The sequence below is a fragment of the Montipora capricornis genome, chromosome 12 (genome assembly GCF_036669925.1).
Source record: "Montipora capricornis isolate CH-2021 chromosome 12, ASM3666992v2, whole genome shotgun sequence".
NCBI classification, from domain to species: Eukaryota; Metazoa; Cnidaria; class Anthozoa; order Scleractinia; family Acroporidae; genus Montipora; species Montipora capricornis.
Window position 1 is genome coordinate 18213431 of NC_090894.1, and position 17172 is coordinate 18230602.

At 40.3% G+C, this 17172-nt stretch overlaps 2 protein-coding genes across 2 annotated transcripts in view; one reads left to right on the top strand and one right to left on the bottom strand.

Moving 5' to 3' along the window:
- The window catches only part of LOC138025910 (fibrillin-1-like), a 58714-nt gene that overhangs the window by 29119 nt on the left and 12423 nt on the right, over nucleotides 1–17172 (top strand). The window contains 19 exon segments of the mRNA XM_068873052.1: nucleotides 517–642; nucleotides 1185–1310; nucleotides 1764–1886; nucleotides 1996–2121; nucleotides 2253–2375; nucleotides 2486–2611; nucleotides 2755–2877; nucleotides 2986–3111; nucleotides 3242–3364; nucleotides 3476–3604; nucleotides 8339–8455; nucleotides 8567–8692; nucleotides 9600–9722; nucleotides 9843–9968; nucleotides 10811–10933; nucleotides 11652–11768; nucleotides 12171–12293; nucleotides 16860–16979; nucleotides 17105–17172. The exon segment at nucleotides 17105–17172 is cut by the window's right edge and continues 55 nt beyond it. Coding sequence (XP_068729153.1) covers nucleotides 517–642; nucleotides 1185–1310; nucleotides 1764–1886; nucleotides 1996–2121; nucleotides 2253–2375; nucleotides 2486–2611; nucleotides 2755–2877; nucleotides 2986–3111; nucleotides 3242–3364; nucleotides 3476–3604; nucleotides 8339–8455; nucleotides 8567–8692; nucleotides 9600–9722; nucleotides 9843–9968; nucleotides 10811–10933; nucleotides 11652–11768; nucleotides 12171–12293; nucleotides 16860–16979; nucleotides 17105–17172 — 2294 coding nt within the window.
- Nucleotides 14084–15790, bottom strand: LOC138025909 (uncharacterized skeletal organic matrix protein 5-like). The gene is made up of 4 exons (XM_068873051.1): nucleotides 15457–15790; nucleotides 15329–15362; nucleotides 14921–15047; nucleotides 14084–14705 (listed from the first exon to the last, which is right to left on the bottom strand). Exons 1-4 carry the CDS (start codon nucleotides 15710–15712, stop codon nucleotides 14187–14189), a joined length of 936 nt encoding a protein of 311 aa, XP_068729152.1. The 5' UTR covers nucleotides 15713–15790; the 3' UTR covers nucleotides 14084–14186.

Below are 17172 nucleotides of genomic sequence, written 5' to 3' on the forward strand. Positions count from 1 at the left end.
TCAAAGAGATCAAATCTTAGCTCCCATATCTTTTAGGCGATTATTGTAAAGGTAAAGTAAAGTCTCTGCTTACGAGCCAGAAGGCTCATCATCAGGCTGGCACTTATCTCCGGTTTCATTAGCATGAAGCGACTAAGGAGTATTTCTACTCCCCCCTGGATGGGATGCTAGTCCATCGCAGGGTTACCCCCAGCATTTCGCCGGTACCCATTTATACATCTGGGTGGAGAGAGGCAGCGCGAGAGTAAAGTGTCTTGTCCAAGAACACAACACAATGTCCCCAGCCAGGACCTGAACCCGGACCACTCGATCCGGGGTAATTTCTTTGCTTCCACCGACCAGTTGGCTGTCGTAGAAGAGCCCTGGTCTTTGAAGGAGAATGCTGTGGGTTCTAGTTTTTTTCAAATAACATGGGTTTGGAATTTTTAGTCTTCTCAAAGAACGACGAAAAACCGAAGTTTCCGAGACGCTACAAAAGTCCATATTTCAATTGACACTTAAGCTCATTTATTTCAGATGTCGACGAATGCAACAATTCCTCCAAAAATAGCTGCCACAAAAGGGCTGACTGCATCAACACTGAAGGCTCCTATAATTGTCGATGTAAAACTGGATATCAAGGCGACGGCTTTGACTGTGTGGGTGAGTATTACTAACAGGAAGGCTCTATGCAGAAAGAAAGAAACACTGTGTACGAGTTGAATACTGTATGGTTCGCAATAGCCCACATTTACCTTTGCTTCCGCTGGGTAAGGAATGGCTCTTTGTTTAAAGACTTTCCTTTTAGACGTCGATGAATGTGAGTCGATTGCTGTCATTTGCGATACAAATGCGGATTGCTTTAATAGCGCAGGCTCGTATCAGTGTCGCTGTCGTCTTGGACATCAAGAAAATGAAAGTAATTGCGCCTGGAAGTATTGCCTAGGATGTTACAATAATTAAAAAACTTTTGCCAGGGGCGGTTTCTCTTGTAAAGCTACATATTTTGGCCTCAGCTATTAACGAATGAGTCAATTTCCAGTGACCCCTGTATCACTTGTATCTTTTCGATGTCACGCGGATATCAAGGCAACGAGACGCATTGCTTCTGTCAGTTTTTTGTTTTCAGATCTCATACTTTAGAGAGACTTTCCAACAATCCGTGGTTGTGTGCATTGAATTTCTCTTTTTTTTTTTTTTCTCAGCTGACGGTACTTGTGATGGAGTCATCTGCGGTGAGAACAGCAAATGTTTACCTCGAGCTTCCAAAAGTCGGGAACGACATTGTGTCTGCGACAATGGTTGGACTGGAGACGGCCGGAGTTGCGATGGTAACGATGCATTTATCAAAGTATTCATTGATACTTTAAAGCGCCTCAGACTAAGAGCTAAAACGATTTCGTTTTAACTTCGTTTAAGATGAGAACAAACTCTTCCCAAAAATCAAAGTCGTCTTCTGAAGCCTCAACGATTAAGAAATAGCTATCAAACTAAAAAAAAGTGTACATACGATTTTAAACACAACCTCTGACTTCTAGGCTAAGCTTAACTGTGTGGTTGACTTCCAGAGGGATCATTAGCTAGAAGATGAAAATTCCATATGCATTCTATCTACTTCACAAATGATAAGACGTCTGATCTTTTGTCTCACGATCTAGTGACTACATAGTAAGACAAACGATGTTACGAATTATACTATCTACTTGCTTGCTTTGCCTGAATCTTTTTTATGACCTTAGAAATTCTTCACAATTTAAAGGGACTGTTTCACGGCTCTCCTTTAGATATGGACGAATGTGAGTCATCCTCCGTGAATTGCGACCAAAATGCGGATTGCTTTAACAGCGTAGGCTCGTATCAGTGCCGTTGTAGGCTTGGCTACCAAGGCAATGGAACTAATTGCGTTTGTGAGTTTTTAAAATTTCGTTTTTTTATCTGAAATGACTTTTTAAAATGTTATTAAGGCAAAATTTTATATTGTGTTAATAAACGCTGTGCCCTATTTAATATTCTTAGCTGACAGCACCTGTGATGGAGTCGTGTGTGACTTGAACAGCGTTTGCGTACCAAGATCTTCGGGAAGTCGTGAACGAAAATGCGTTTGCAAGGTTGGCTGGACGGGGGATGGACAAAACTGTACTGGTAAAGAAAAAAAATACAGAAATTTGAAGATTAATTGGTTGACAATTACATCAACTTCATTCTGACTTACCAATCTTAGATAAAAGTGCAACTGTTACTGTTAAAAGTCGTCATATCCTCACTCATTCTAGATATCAACGAATGTGAGTCATCCTCTGTGAATTGCGACCAAAATGCGGATTGCTTTAACAGCGTAGGCTCGTATCAGTGCCGTTGTAGGCTTGGCTACCAAGGAAATGGAACTAATTGTGTTTGTGAGTTTTTGAAATGTCCGGTTTTTATCTTAAATAACTTTTAAGAATATTATTAACGCAAAATTTTTTGGTTGTCTTAATAAATTCTATGCCCTATGTCATTTTCGTAGCTGACGGCACCTGTGATGGAGTCGTGTGTGACTTGAACAGCGTTTGTGTACCAAGATCTTCGGGAAGTCGTGAACGAAAATGCGTTTGCAAGGTTGGCTGGACGGGCGACGGACAAAATTGTACTGGTAAATTAAAAAAAAATACAGAAATTTGAAGATTAATTGGTTGACAATTACATTAACTTCATTTTGACTTACCAATCTTAGATAAAAGTGCAACTGTTACTGTTAAAAATTGTCATATCCTCACTCATTAGCTCTCATTCTAGATATCAACGAGTGTGAGTCTCCCACTTTAAATTGCGACCAAAATGCGGATTGCCTTAACAGCGCAGGCTCGTATCAGTGCCGCTGTAGGCTTGGCTACCAAGGCAACGGAACTGACTGCATTTGTGAGTTTTTGAAATTTCGTGTTTTTATCTTAAATAACTTTGTACATGTTATTAACGGAAAATGGTTGGTTGTGTTAATAAGCGCTATGCTCTATGTCATTTTTTTAGCTGACGGCACCTGTGATGGAGTCGTGTGTGACTCGAACAGCGTTTGCGTACCAAGATCTTCTGGAAGTCGTGAACGAAAATGTGTTTGCAAGGTTGGCTGGACGGGGGATGGACAAAATTGTACTGGTAAAGAAAAATTACAGATATTTGAACGGTTAATTGGTTGACCATTACATTAACTTCATTGTGACTTGCCAATCATAGATAAAGATGCAACTGTTACTGTTAAGAGTCGTCACATCCTTACTCATTCTAGATATCAATGAGTGTGAATTACCCGCTGTGAATTGCGACCTAAATGCGGATTGCTTTAATAGCGCAGGATCGTATCAGTGTCGGTGTCGGCTTGGCTACCGAGGCAAAGGAACTGATTGCGTTTGTAAGTTTTTGAAATTTCATGTTTTTCCTGGAAATTTTAATTTTATCGATATTATAAACGTATAATTCGTGGTTGTGTTATAAAAGGTTATGCCCCATTTAATTTTCATAGCTGACGGCACCTGTGATGGAGTCTTGTGCGACCCAAACAGCGTTTGCACACCAAGAACGTCGGGACATCGGGAACGAAAATGCGTTTGTAAGGTTGGCTGGACGGGAGATGGAAAACTGAATTGTACTGGTAAATATAACATAACAGAAATTTGAAAGGTGAATTTGTTGACTATTACATTACCTTTAAAAACAGACGCAAATTACAGAGAAAAATGCACCAATTACTATTAACATTTGTCATATCCTGATATCCTCTGCATTATTGATCAATGATGTTACGAACAGCCACTTGCCTTGTTTATAAGTAAGTTGTGATCCACTATAACCCTAATTGCTATTGACCTTTTCACCTTAAATATACCTTTTTACACATATGTTCTTAGTAATCAACTGCTGATAGTAGCCTAGATCATGTTTTTAAAAGACTGTAGGGACTCAGGCGCTTACGCCCAGTGTGAACATGGCCCACAAAAATATAAGGATTTGTTTAGGAATCTAGATAAAAAAGAAATTCTCAATTCAGTAAAAAGCCTTACTTTATTGCTATTGTGGGTAGCTTCCTTTCTGTGTGCTTATTTTCCAGATCCAACGCGATTTGAGCTGCGATTTTAAACTGTTCTCGGTTGCCCACCGTATTATTACAATTCCAAGGCTGCGCACTCTATTCTGGGGAGTCCACACTTTGAGTCAAATATTTCTGGATAAAATGATCCCAAAGTCACAATTCCACATTAGAATCAGTTGAACTGTCATTTCATCCCACCATCAACGCATTAGTGGTCCCGCGAGCGACCTCAAGCTGTAGTTTGTTCACTTGATTGCAAAAAAAAAAAAAAAACACTTCCGAAAGATGCGCTTTACTGATTAGGTGGCCACGGCTTCGACCGTTGGAGAACAAGCTGAGCCTTACCGGGGTGGCAGACCGTAGTTTGTCCGGGGGGTACTCCCTATAATGGCCTATACGGGGAGGATCCGCCCGGAAGGGGTACTTTTTTCACGCTTCAGGTATATGAAAGGGTAGGGATTTCACGAGTCGAAGTATATGAAAGGATAGGGAAATCTGTCATTTAGGTATTTGAAAGGGCCTTTCGATTTCATTAGAATATTTCGAACACACATGTTTTAATTTATTGATCGCAGCATGAAAATAACAAGAATACGTCCTCTTTTAGTGATTTATTTACAAGACGGTCCAGTTAGAGCAATTACAAATTAAACTCGTTGGGTTCGCATTACAGTCTATCTGCTTGCTTGGTGGACTTCAGTCAACTTGTCACGCTTTCGTCTTTATTATTTACTTCATCTTGTCGACACCTTCTTTTAGTACAACTTGAATGCCCTGCTTAGCCAAGGTACGCTTGATTTCAGTCGCTTGAGTTTTGTTGGCTTTGAAAGTGACGTTAAGCGGAACATGTATACCTTCCAACGCGCCAGCGCCAGTTTATTAACTTCATTGTAAGGGCTAAAAAGGGGATGCAGTGTTCTTAAGTAGCTTTGTGAGAGGGGTACTATTTTCCTTTGGAAGGTATACGAAAGGGGTATCTTTCTGCCAAAAATGGTATATAAAAGGGTACGGAGTCGGACCTCGGGGCATACTCCGTACTAAGTCCTGTTAATTGACTAATAAAAGTGACACGAATGCGCATAGTAACCATAACTTACATCTAAGCATTTAGTTATTCTTCTTGTACACTACTGCTTTCATTCTTAGCCATCTTTCGACACTTCGCGGATTCGAGATTGTGCTTTTGAAGTTTGTTTGATTGGACGACTGAATCAATGCACTCATGTCGGGAGACCCAGGGGAATAAAAAATGCTGCTTGCCACCCGGGTAAGCTCAATTTGTTATCCAATGGTCGAAGCCGTGGCCTCTTGAGCTACGGTAATTCGAGCAACAAAAACGTCTAACTTGTCTCGCAACATTGCTGCAAAACTAGTCGAAAAGCGATGTTGCGCGTTTTACATCCCACTCACAGCCTGTCTCGCAATAAAAAAAAAATATGTTGCAAGTTGCTGCAGTGTGTTGCAGAAAGTAGAGGTCCGTTTTACTTTCTGCAACAAAATCCTCAAAATGCTGCCCGTTTTACCACTCCAAGGCAACTTGCTTCGCAGCTAAAAAACTTTTCTCGCGCTCTTAATTTGTCAAGAGTGGTGATTACGTCATACGTGGCTGCAGTGCTTCTCCTCTCTGCCAAGTGGCGACCGCCATCTTTGTTTTCATAGATTAATTATGCTTACGTGACCTCTTATATGGCCTAAATTCACGCAACTTGCAACACATTTTTTTTGTTGCGAGACAGGTTGTGCGTGGGATGTAAAACGCGCGACATCGGTTTTCGACTAGTTTCGACTTGCTCGTATTACCATAGCTTTAATCGGTAGGAAGGAAGAAAGCTACTCACAATGGCAATAAATTAAGGCTTTTAATTGAGAATTTTTTCATGATTCCAATACAAATCCTTATAGTTGAGTCGCCCATACTCACACTAAGCTTGGGGCTCCTGTGATGGGTCTTGGTTTAAACTGATCGTAATTAGAGCTGTCTTTGAGGGATTCAGTTTTTTTTGTTGGGGAGGCAGAACAACTTTTAACTGCACTGTCTTAAGGACAAATCATCGTAGACATAAAGAAATGCATAGCCTGCGTGGCAGGTGGCTTGGTGAATTTTAAAAGCTTCTTTTCACCGGGGTTGACTTTCGAGAGATCGTTTGAACGTAAATGGCCACGCGAAAAGCAAGCGAAGGGGGAGGGGGCGAGGAGAAGAAGCAAGAAAACGCTAACAATCAACCCCACACCCCACAACATGCTCCAAACCTCCCATTTTCAATCATGTGTGATGAGCACGGGTTTGATGTTAACTACCAACCAATCAATCAATCATCTTGTGTAAACATTGGCATCAATATAATTCATTTGTTAGAGAAAAGAATTGCTTGTTCTCTAACCACTCTGCAGTGAAACGAGAACAAATCATTTTCACGCTAAATATCATCAGACGCAGACAAGGATCAGGAATGGGCATCTCGTTTATTGCCATCTATAATTCCATACGTCGACTAGCTCAACTTAAAAAAGCTTACAACAAACGATTATTATAACCCTTCTCGAATGAGCAAACGTCAACTTGACACCCTTAGTAGTCGGCACTGATTACATTACATTAGCGTACAAGTACGAATATCACAAAGGAAATTTCACAGAAAGGTAGCGAGAGATGCCGTCGAGTGACCTTGAAACTGCGAGAAATGTCTGTATATACCACAGGCGCCCCAAGCTCAGTGTGAGGGAATATAAGGATTTGAATGGGAAGACAAGACCTGAGACCTAATTTTTGCAGCTCCAACCGGTTCCAAATCTCTTCGCTGAGGGCCGCTTCATGTTCTCTTCACCCCTATTTGACTTCGCTATTGCACAATTCGATCTAAGGGAGCCCCGGGTGGCAAAGCGAAAGTGTGGATGGCAAATTCCGGTCTAGTACCCCCGTGAGTCTTTTGACTAGGTAATCTTGTCAGGTCTCTCAAGTCTTGTCTTCCCATACAAATCCTTATATTCCCTTATACTGAGCTTGGGACGCCTCTGTATATAACTGACCTGACTGCAAATAGTCATGCGTACCACCAGACTATGCACCCTTAATTGTGCTGGGATGGCGCATTGGTGAGAGCACTCGTCTCCCACGAACGTGGACCGGGTTCGATTCCTAGATCCGGCGTCATATGTGGGTTGAGTTATTTGGTTTTTTGCTCTGCATCGAGAGGTTTTCTCCGGGTACTTCGGTTTCCCCTCTCCTCAAAAACCAACATTTGACTTGATTTACCTTAATTGTTGATTTCAGTTTACTGTGTCCCCAATTAGTGCTCCAGCGCTAGAACGACTAGACACTTAAATAAAGTTCCTTTCCTAAAGTGTGAATACCGAAAAGCCCGAGCTACAATATCGTACATTCCACAACGTAAAAAAATACATAAGATCGAACTGAAATTTCAACTTGCCGTTAACGTTTCCCTGTCCATGTTACCACTGTGTGCGATTCGTCGACAATGATATATAGCCGACAATTTTTTTGTGGAAGTTATTAAGAATGTCTTCTCGGCACGTTGAGAAATACCTTGTCGAGCGCATCTTCTGCCGCGGCGAAAAATAGCTGGAGCTTCCCAATAGATACATCTGGCAGCCGCCAACGAGAGGTTGCCGTGAGCCCTCATCCTTCAGCTTCTTTAACCTGGTCACCGATGATACTTCTCAAAGGTGTGATTACTAAGGTGGAAGACATTTCGCCGGTTAGAAAATGCTGAAATATGAGGCTTTGCCAATTCCTTTGGGAAGGACCGGCAAAATATCACCTCCATATCTTAGTGGTTTTACATCTTTCTGCTCTTATTATCCAATCTACTGCAAGGAAGTTTCCAATTTCTTAAAAAAAAAAACAGATTGTCGGCTCTTTCCGCTCTGTTTTGTCTATACACTTTCATGAAAAGGAGCAGTACATTTTTGACTGACAGGCGGATTTTTTTCGGACTCATTCCAATCAGGAACGATATTTTCTCCGTCTGTGGGGGCGAAGGGAGGTTTCGAATATGTTGATGGGTTGATTGCAGGCGGTTTCTCACACCTTCTGCTCGGCCCCTGCCCCCTCGTGTTCTCGTTTGGCTTCGGTCCAGGTTTTCGCGCGGTCAATATTCAAAACGATCACCGATGGAAAGTAGCGTCTTAAATTCGCATAAAACCCGTCTGCTACGCAGGCTAAGAAATACGCAAATTTTATTTCATAACAATCCAACAAAACTACCTGACTCCAAAACACAGAGAAAAACGCGTAAATTACAGTTACAGTCTTCGTGCAACCGATTTTCTCCTCAGATGTCAACGAGTGTGAGTCGCCCGCTGTGAATTGCGACCGAAATGCGGATTGCTTCAACAGCGCAGGCTCATATCATTGTAGCTGTAGGATTGGCTAACAAGGCAACGGAACTACTTGCTTTCTGAAGTTTCTAAAATATGTTCTCGCTGGGATAATTTGAATGATATTATGTAGGATTGTAATTCTGGAGTGCGCCAATGTAGGTTTTGCCCACTTTCTTTTCTTAGCTGACGGGACCTGCGATGGAATCTTGTGTGACCCAAACAGCGTTTGCGTACCAAGAGCTTCAGGAAGTCGTGAAAGAAAATGCGTTTGCATGGATGGTTGGACGGGAGATGGACGAAATTGTGCTGGTAATTAAATCGCTCATAAAATCCTTACGTAACCAGGCATCCAGAAGTAAAGAAGAGAATGGGTAATCCTCGCTAATTTAGGGGTGGTTGCAAAGAGTGTCTCGGGCTCACATTCTGGTGGTTGTCTCACACATTTTCATTGCATTTATTCACCGTCCGCTTCATCCAAAGGGTAAAACTTGCAATAGCGGAAATATATTCCAACGTGTTATCATAGTTTATTAAATTCTCAACCTCGGATAATGCATTTCGCGTGCTCTGATTGGTTCACTCAATCTCGGTTATCAGCTCATATACCTTAGTTTGACCTTATATAGTAAATGATTGCGCTAAGCATTGCTAAGCTAAAAACGTTTTCGTCGAAAAGCGAAATTTTTCTCTGAATAAAGCCAAAAATTAAAACAAAAAAATTTTTTTGTAGAAACTTTGGATCAATTCGACGTTTAGAAGTACGCGAAAAGGCAAGAAATGTTTTTGTGATGAGCCTACGTCTGGCTGACCATAAAGTGTTACACAACATCGCATCTTCGTCAAGTTTTTTCGATTTCGCTCGGATTTCTCTCTTTTTTCGCTCGCATTTCGTACTTCCAAATTTTGGGAGTTTAAGGAATTTAATAAAACAATATCACGGAATAATTGTTAATTATACATGTTTACAGACCTTAAAGCGCAGCAGCTTTGGTTGAATGGGGCGGTGAATTTGACATATGGACTGTCAACAAGAAAGGGGATATTGCAAGAGTATTATAAAAGAAACTTATATTAAAGGATGTATAGTTGTTTATCTTTGTGACTTGCTTTATTAAAGCAAGTTGCTGTGCTTTTTTCCACCGGATACAAGAGGTGCAAGACGGTTTTCAGGACTGAGCACAGTTTACAGAATTTTTCTCTTGGCTTTTATCCTCAGATATTAATGAGTGTGAGACGCCCGATGTCAAGTGTCACCTCAATGCGGATTGCTTCAACGGCGCAGGCTCGTTCCAATGTCGATGTCGATTTGGCTACCAAGGCAACGGAAGCTATTGTGTTTGTAAGTTCTGAGAAACTCGGTGGAAATATAAGTTAAAAACACACACACACAAAAGCTAACAAAAAGACTTGAAACAAATCATAAACTTCTTAATTTCATTTTTTTTCATTTCCTTTTCAGCCGACGGTACTTGCGATGGAGTCGTGTGTGATGAAAACAGTGTTTGCGTACCACGAGCTTCCGGAAGTCGAGAACAGCAATGTGTATGTAATAATGGCTGGACAGGAGATGGACGGAGTTGTACTGGTAACAAGTCGACTACAGTCTGTTTACCGAAACAGAAATCGGCCTGATGCCTATAAACGGGAAAGAGTTGAAATGCTAAAAAAACGAAGTTGGCCTTTTTTATAAGTTTAACGTGCTTGCGTGATGACCTAAGCAACCCCCAGAAATTGGTCACATAGTTCCTTACTAATAATAATAATAGTAATTATAATAATAATAATAATAATAATAATAATAATAATAATATACAACTATTTTTATCACACGATAATGTTTAAAGCTGAATAGCTTGTGGGGGTCATGCACAAATGAAATCAAATCAAATTAATACATATCAAATCATATTAGTTTTTGTGGAGAAGGGAAAACCGAAGTACCCGGAGAAAAACCTCTCGGAGCAGATTACAGAACCAACAAATTCAACTAACATATGACGCCGCATCTGGGCATCGAACCCGGGACGCATTGGTGGTAGGCGAATGCTGTCACCACTGCGCCATCCCTGCTCCCCGAGAATCTTAATGTCATTTTGAAAAGCATCTATCGCAAATCCAGGAGCAGTTCTTGTCTAATAAATGTGAGATTTTTAGCAATTTTAAGATTCATTCTGAGGTGTAAGATGGCTAGAATGATAACAAGTTCAGAACTCAAAAGCAAATACGAAAAGCGCACGAACTAGCCTTGATGGTACTTTATAAGAAGGTTCCATCGAGTGCAAAAAGAGTGTCAACAGAGATTAACTAAATCTTCTTATAAGGTCGTTCCCACAAAGTCGCTATTCATCCAACCGGTTTATTTTAAGCTATGATCGGCGAACTTAATCTGGTGGGTTTACTCTCATTCTCTCCTCTTTTTCTGTATAGATATTGACGAATGTCATTATGTAAATAACAGCTGTCATCAGCACGCTTATTGTTTCAATAGTCCTGGCTCATTTTCCTGCCAATGCAAACTAGGATACCAAGGAAGTGGTCTGCAGTGTCTATGTAAGTCTGACGGTCGCACTACGCTTGCGTGTCAACTAGTGAATGTTCATCCTCTGAATAATTTTTTCCTAAAAACTTGTCTATAAGAAGAACTGTTTGATACAGAAATAGGTTACCTTATAGATGCTACTCAGCTGGGCAAACATTGTCTTTAGTTACTAGGAAAAGGGTTAACTGAAACTTATTTTGAACCCAAGATTTCAATTTTATAGCAACATGATTTGTTTAGAGTAGGGACATGTCTTCGCTCGTCAGGCGGAGCTGGTTCTTTCTTGTGATACTGGTAACTTGCTTTTCGGCTTTAGTGTATTAGTACCCCGACCCCACTGGTTGTTTTAACAACGAATGGGGTCGGGCTACTAATACACTAAACTGCTTTAAAAAGCAGTTGCGAAATAGTCGCATAATGGTCACAATGGGTTTGTCTTACGAATTGTTGAATCACAGCTGGTTTATTGTGTTTGAGCTACGGTCATCGTCTGATATTACAGTGGAAGGTAGCAGAAACATCCGCTGTTGGCAGGCCGGGGAAGTTGCTAAAGTTCGTCTATGGATTGTGGTTTGGCTTTATAATACAGCAGGACACTTGCACTTGCACTGTGTCGTGTCACAACAACGTGCTTTCGCCAAAGGACAAAAAAATTGCGACTCTTCATTTAAGCAAACTTATATATCTAGTTTTCGTATGCCACTAATATGAATATATGAACCATTTCAGCTGACGGCACGTGCGCAGGTGTGGCATGTCACTCAAATGCCACCTGTCGTAACACGATTCAAGGTCGAAGATGCGTGTGCAACGGTGGTTATCAAGGTGATGGGACAACGTGTAGTGGTAAGTTGAAACAGCAACTTCTAAGAAGTTATGTGGGAACTGCTTACGCGAGCTCACAGCATGAAAATACTCGTCTTTTTCTGGGCAACATATTTGGAAACCACGGCATTCCCTTGAAGACGGCGTGACAAGTATAGAGCGATTTGTTTGGCTTCTTCCAAATGTGGCACTTGCTTACCTACTTTGACAGGAGGAAAGATAATGGAGTTTCGCGCCTGAACGCTCGTATGTTTCATGTAAAATCCATTGCCTTAGTCATTAATTGCAAAGTTGATTTGTTATTAAATTACCCGTTACTCATTTTGAGTTCCACACAGGGTGTGCGCGCTGATTTAAGTAGGAAGAGTGTATCGGTATCAGTCGCTTGTAGTTTTAACAGCTTCATTGTTTAAAATTCAACAGACATTAATGAGTGCCTGGCTGATAAGAACGACTATGACACCAATGCAGACTGTGTCAATATTATTGGCTCATACAGCTGCCAGTGTAAACCAGGTTACAAAGGGACCGGATTCCTTTGTAAATGTAGGTACCTTTTCTTGTAAATCATTCGCGTATCTTAAGAGGGAAAGATTTCGTTTTTTGTTCATTTGTGTTGAGAAAGTGATCAGTGATGGTAGTCTTAAATGACGGAGATTGAAATGTATAGGGACTGCTTAAGAAATAGAGGACGTTTTCCGTATTTGCATATCCTCATCTAAACACGCGTGGGAGTTGCGAGAATTCGAGACAGTTATGCAAACCCTCCACGGCCTCTCGGGTTTGCATAACTGTCGAGAATTCTCCCAACACCCCGAGTGTTTGGATGAGGCTATGCAAACACGGAAAAAGTCTTCTATTGCTTTTATAAAATATTACTCAAAGATAATTCGAAAAATGAAGGAAAAATCTGGTTTTTTTTACTTCTTGATTGAAACAGATTTTCTTGATACAATCTCATATTTCCTACTGGCCAATCAAAACGCGCGTCTAACAACATATGACCAATCAAAATTCGTGTGATGTCACAGCCATGTTTGCATACTCTCATCTAAACACAGCTATTGACCAATGAGAGTGCGCGTATTGTCCTAATTATTTTATACTCGACTGGGCATCTATCAGTCTTTAATATTGCCCTACATATCTTATGGACTGACTGCGAGGGGTCTTGCAAGTAAAACCTACCTGAGGAAAATTATAGTCCTTCAAAAACGAGCACTTAGATCACTTAAATTTCCGTACAGAGATGTGAACATGCAGTCCCTTTCTTTATTTCAAATTCGTCTGTTGTTTAATGCATGATATACGAAATCGAAAGGTACCAGTAACATTTTAAACCTATTCAGCAACACTACCAGTAGTCATTCTTATAACACTAGGTCTTCGTCAGCAAATAAATTCTATATTAAGAAATCTAGGTTAGAAATCCAAAAAAGAGCTTTCTCAAGAGTAGGAGCTCAAATTTGGAATCGGAGATGCCAGCATCATTAAGAGAGCTCCCAAATAAACACTGCCAAACGAAACTCCACTCTTTCCTTCTTGATGTTCTTAAGAAGCGTGATGACTATATTGATCATTTCCCAAATTACCTCTGCTCTAAAAACGAACAAATAGAACTTGAATTCTTCATTCAAACATACCTCGTAACGATACTTATGTCATTGAACTTGTAATTATGCTAATGATTTAAGTTAACACAATCTGTGCAAGTAATTATGAAAGCCTCCTTTTGTAAATTTAGTAATTGCTAATTATTTTCATTGTAATCTTTTAGTATGACTGTCCCGCCCAGATTAGCAAATGCTATTTGCGGACCAGTCCTTTTGTGCTCTGTATTGTCAATTATTCTTTAAATGAAGTTGAAGTTGAAGTTGAAGTTGACACCAAAAAACGCGGACATTTCAAAGCCTTTTATTTTCACAAATCCTACAGCCACGGTAAGAATAAACAACCCAGGAGCTCCGCTTTTTGGCTCGGCGATGTATATATATTATGTACGTTTGTGCAAATAAAGTAGTTTAAATCAATTAAGTTCGATTTTAAGCGAAAAGGATCAGCTCAATGTACGGCAATGTCTTGTAGAAGGGAATGTACGGATATTTTGAACAATACTTGTCATGGAAGAAGAAATGAGTACCTTCAAATTACCATATACTCATCAGCACAAAGTTCAGAAGGGATCCCATGTTTGATACAATTTTTAGTAGCATGTGCAACAATATTGTAGCAAAAAAGACACAGACGAGAAGTAGTCTTCTGCAGAGCTTTACAGACTATGATTGTCATTAAAAGGATAAAATCTGCTTCAGGAAAAGCACAAGACAACAACGTCGTAATTTATCAACTTCTTTTATTAAGACGTTTAACAACAGAAGGGAGAAATAAGGCTAACTTTTTGTTTAACTCTCCCGGAAAGTACAGCCAGTACCTACTTTATTATTGAACCAAGATATACCCCATGGATTTTATGTGTTTGTCGCCATTATCACTTGCATACCTAGCCTCGTTTCCACACGTGTTGGAGTCGTCATGGTGACCTCCACTGCCAAAGCCAATTCTGGAGTCACACCACGTACAATCGTTTGCGTCGTTGCCCAAAATACCGATCCTTGTTTCTGAGTGTTTCTTATCGTCGGACTGGACGTTGAACCCTTCCTTGTTGCAGTTGTTCTGCAGAGAGCCCTGTGAGCCAATGAGAGACTTCCACATGCTACGACCCAGAGACAACGCTCTGTACTTGCCGTCAGCGATCAGTGCGTACAATGAGTTGGCGCTCCGGTTGATGACCACGAATCTTGTGTTATGTCCGATCCTCATTCCAAGACAAATCTTTGAGAAATGTGTGTCCCAATATGTGGGCAACTTGGTCTCTTGTTTGTCAAAACCTGTCTTTCCTCCTGCAAGGTTGTAAACATTCCTGTCGCTCCAAAAGTGAGAAGAGTAATGGAAGGTTTTCTGCAAAGTAACAAAAGACAGTTTTAGAAAAGAGGAGAAGCGTTGGAAATCACGACTTTTACTTGTATAGAGATTGCCTTTCACAAGACTGTCAAAAATGCATAGCCCAACTTTCTTATCGGCTGGACTGAACGCATCAATGAAAGATCGGAGAAATTTCCATATGACAGAAAATTACCAAATTCAAGAGTTTTTTTCACTTCTTTCTTCCTCACCTTGGTGCCGTCAATCTTCAAGGCCAGCGTCCATCCTCCATCTCCGCATCCAAGGATTCCCATGTGACAATAAACAGGAATTTTCTGCAACCCAAACATCAGTGTATAGACTTTGCTCTTGGTCGACCTGTTGGGCGTTAAATTAATAAAAATTTAAAAAGACGCAAAAAGGAATTAAAATAATTTGTATGAACGCACCAAGTTACCCAATGGTTTCGTAGAAGCGCAACGAAATCAGAGTTTGAACAGAATATTGTTTAAAGGTTTGGATTTTCTGCGGCTCGAGTTTCAGTAGTGTAGACATTTTTTCCACCACCCTGTAGCATGGACCTCTCCGCCGCCAAAACAACCCGCAGGATATTGCAAGAAAATTATCTCACGTTAAGTTAAATTATATGAGCCACTTACTTGTACTTTTGAAATACTTCATTGCAAGAAGAGGCTAAAGTGGTAACAAAGACAATAAAGCTCCGTCAACACTTGAAAATAGGAAACTAATTCTTAAAATGGGAATGGATGGCTATCGAGGCTTTTACCTGTTGGTGCAGGTTGCGAAGGTTGCGAAGTGGAAGTTTTGTTTACCATTGCAATGAGATTTTCTAGCTTCGTTTCCAATTTTTTTATGGCCTCGCTGACATGCGAATCTTGGATCAGGTTGCAAACCATCAAAGGCTTATTGTTAAAGGCCTTGTTGGTAGATGGCGTTTGGCTCGTTCCGGTGTTAGAACCGAAAGCACCACTCAAGAAAACTGTGAGAAGGATAGCTACGAGAAAAAGATACTTTGACTGCATTCTGAATGAAATATCCTGTTGCACTGAGCATCAGAAATGAATATTGTCATCGAGGTTCTTTGGCTTTCCCACGAAACGTCATCGTCAGAAAAAAACGGGAAAATTTACTTGAAACGGACTCTACGTACATGGCAATACTCACGTGTGAATCCATAGGTCCACGTACTCTTGAAGGCAGACAATCTCTCTTGGACCACATTTCGTAGAGAGAATGTTTGAGGGAACATCTCGCTTAATCTCTAACTGCCGCATTTTTGACAAGGAATAGTTTTTTTCCTTATTGTCATCTCATTTTGAAAAAGAAATATCTTAATCACGCTATATTTTACGACGCTTTTATAGCAGATGCAAATAAAACCAAGAAGCGGAATTTGACAAAAGGAAGTGAATTAATCCGTGAAATATTATACTGTATGGAAATTCTCGTACAAAACCCAAGTGCTACTTTCGGTGGTTGAAATGTGACTTTTCGATTATTTAAAACAAAATTTTAGTTTCTAAAGAAACTGTGGTACTGCGTCGGTGGGAGATTGAAACAGAAATTGATTTGATCAAACGAGTTCAAGGTCGAATAACCACCGTGAAAGATTTGGAAAGCTGACGTTTGGAGCGTTAGCCGTTCGCTCCGACGAAGGGCTAACGCTCGAAACGTCAATTTTGAAAAAATTGATTTCGAAAAAATCAATTTCTGTTTTCGATTATTTAGTTCACGTTACATTAATAGTCCAGATACGTTTGTTCTTAGATACAAGATTTGTAAAAGATGGGTCAGATGATAATCGTTCGAATAATAATTATGTAGACAATAGCGAAGATATCGTTGAAGTCACCTATTGTTATTAATGTACACAAGAGCCTCGTTGGCTTTAGAAACAATGGGTCTTTTGTTCCCGTGGTTGGTACATTTGAATAACAAAAGGTTTCTAAACAGATATCACCCCAATGAAAACTTGTCACCTATGTATTTTATTGAAGTAAATTAACGAAATGCGACTAATAATTTTTGCCGTAAATAGTGTGAAATCTGTGGGGTGTTTTCCCTTTTTCGATGAAAAAAGACACTATTAAATTTCTAAAACCATGAGCTTTTACTCTACAGTTTTAAGAGGAAAGAAAATCAGTGACCACTTACACGTTTTCTTTTCAGCTGACGGAACATGCGCAGGAGTCAGATGTCACCCAGATGCATTGTGCGGATGGGAAGTAGGCCTCGGTTCAGTGTGTGTTTGCAAGCCAGGTTATCAAGGAGATGGAAGAAAGTGTTCTGGTAAATTGTTAGCTTTCTGTAATGAGGACACAATAGTTACCAAATGTTTTTTCTTTTTTTTTTTTTTCGACGAAAAAAAGGCCCTTTTATGAAGCTTTTTTAATTAGAGGCTTTGTCCCTTGCAGACATCGATGAATGCGCAAGAAACGATCAAAAATGTCATCAGGAAGCCGAGTGTGTCAACACCGTGGGG

Coding starts and splice junctions, on each gene's coding strand:
- LOC138025909 (XM_068873051.1), bottom strand. CDS start 15,712: ATGCAGTCAAAGTATCTTTTTCTCGTAGCTATCCTTCTCACAGTTTTC. Junction 15,363..15,456: donor TTCGCAACCTGCACCAACAG/GTAAAAGCCTCG, acceptor TTACCACTTTAG/CCTCTTCTTGCAATGAAGTA. Junction 15,048..15,328: donor GAAGTATTTCAAAAGTACAA/GTAAGTGGCTCA, acceptor AACGCCCAACAG/GTCGACCAAGAGCAAAGTCT.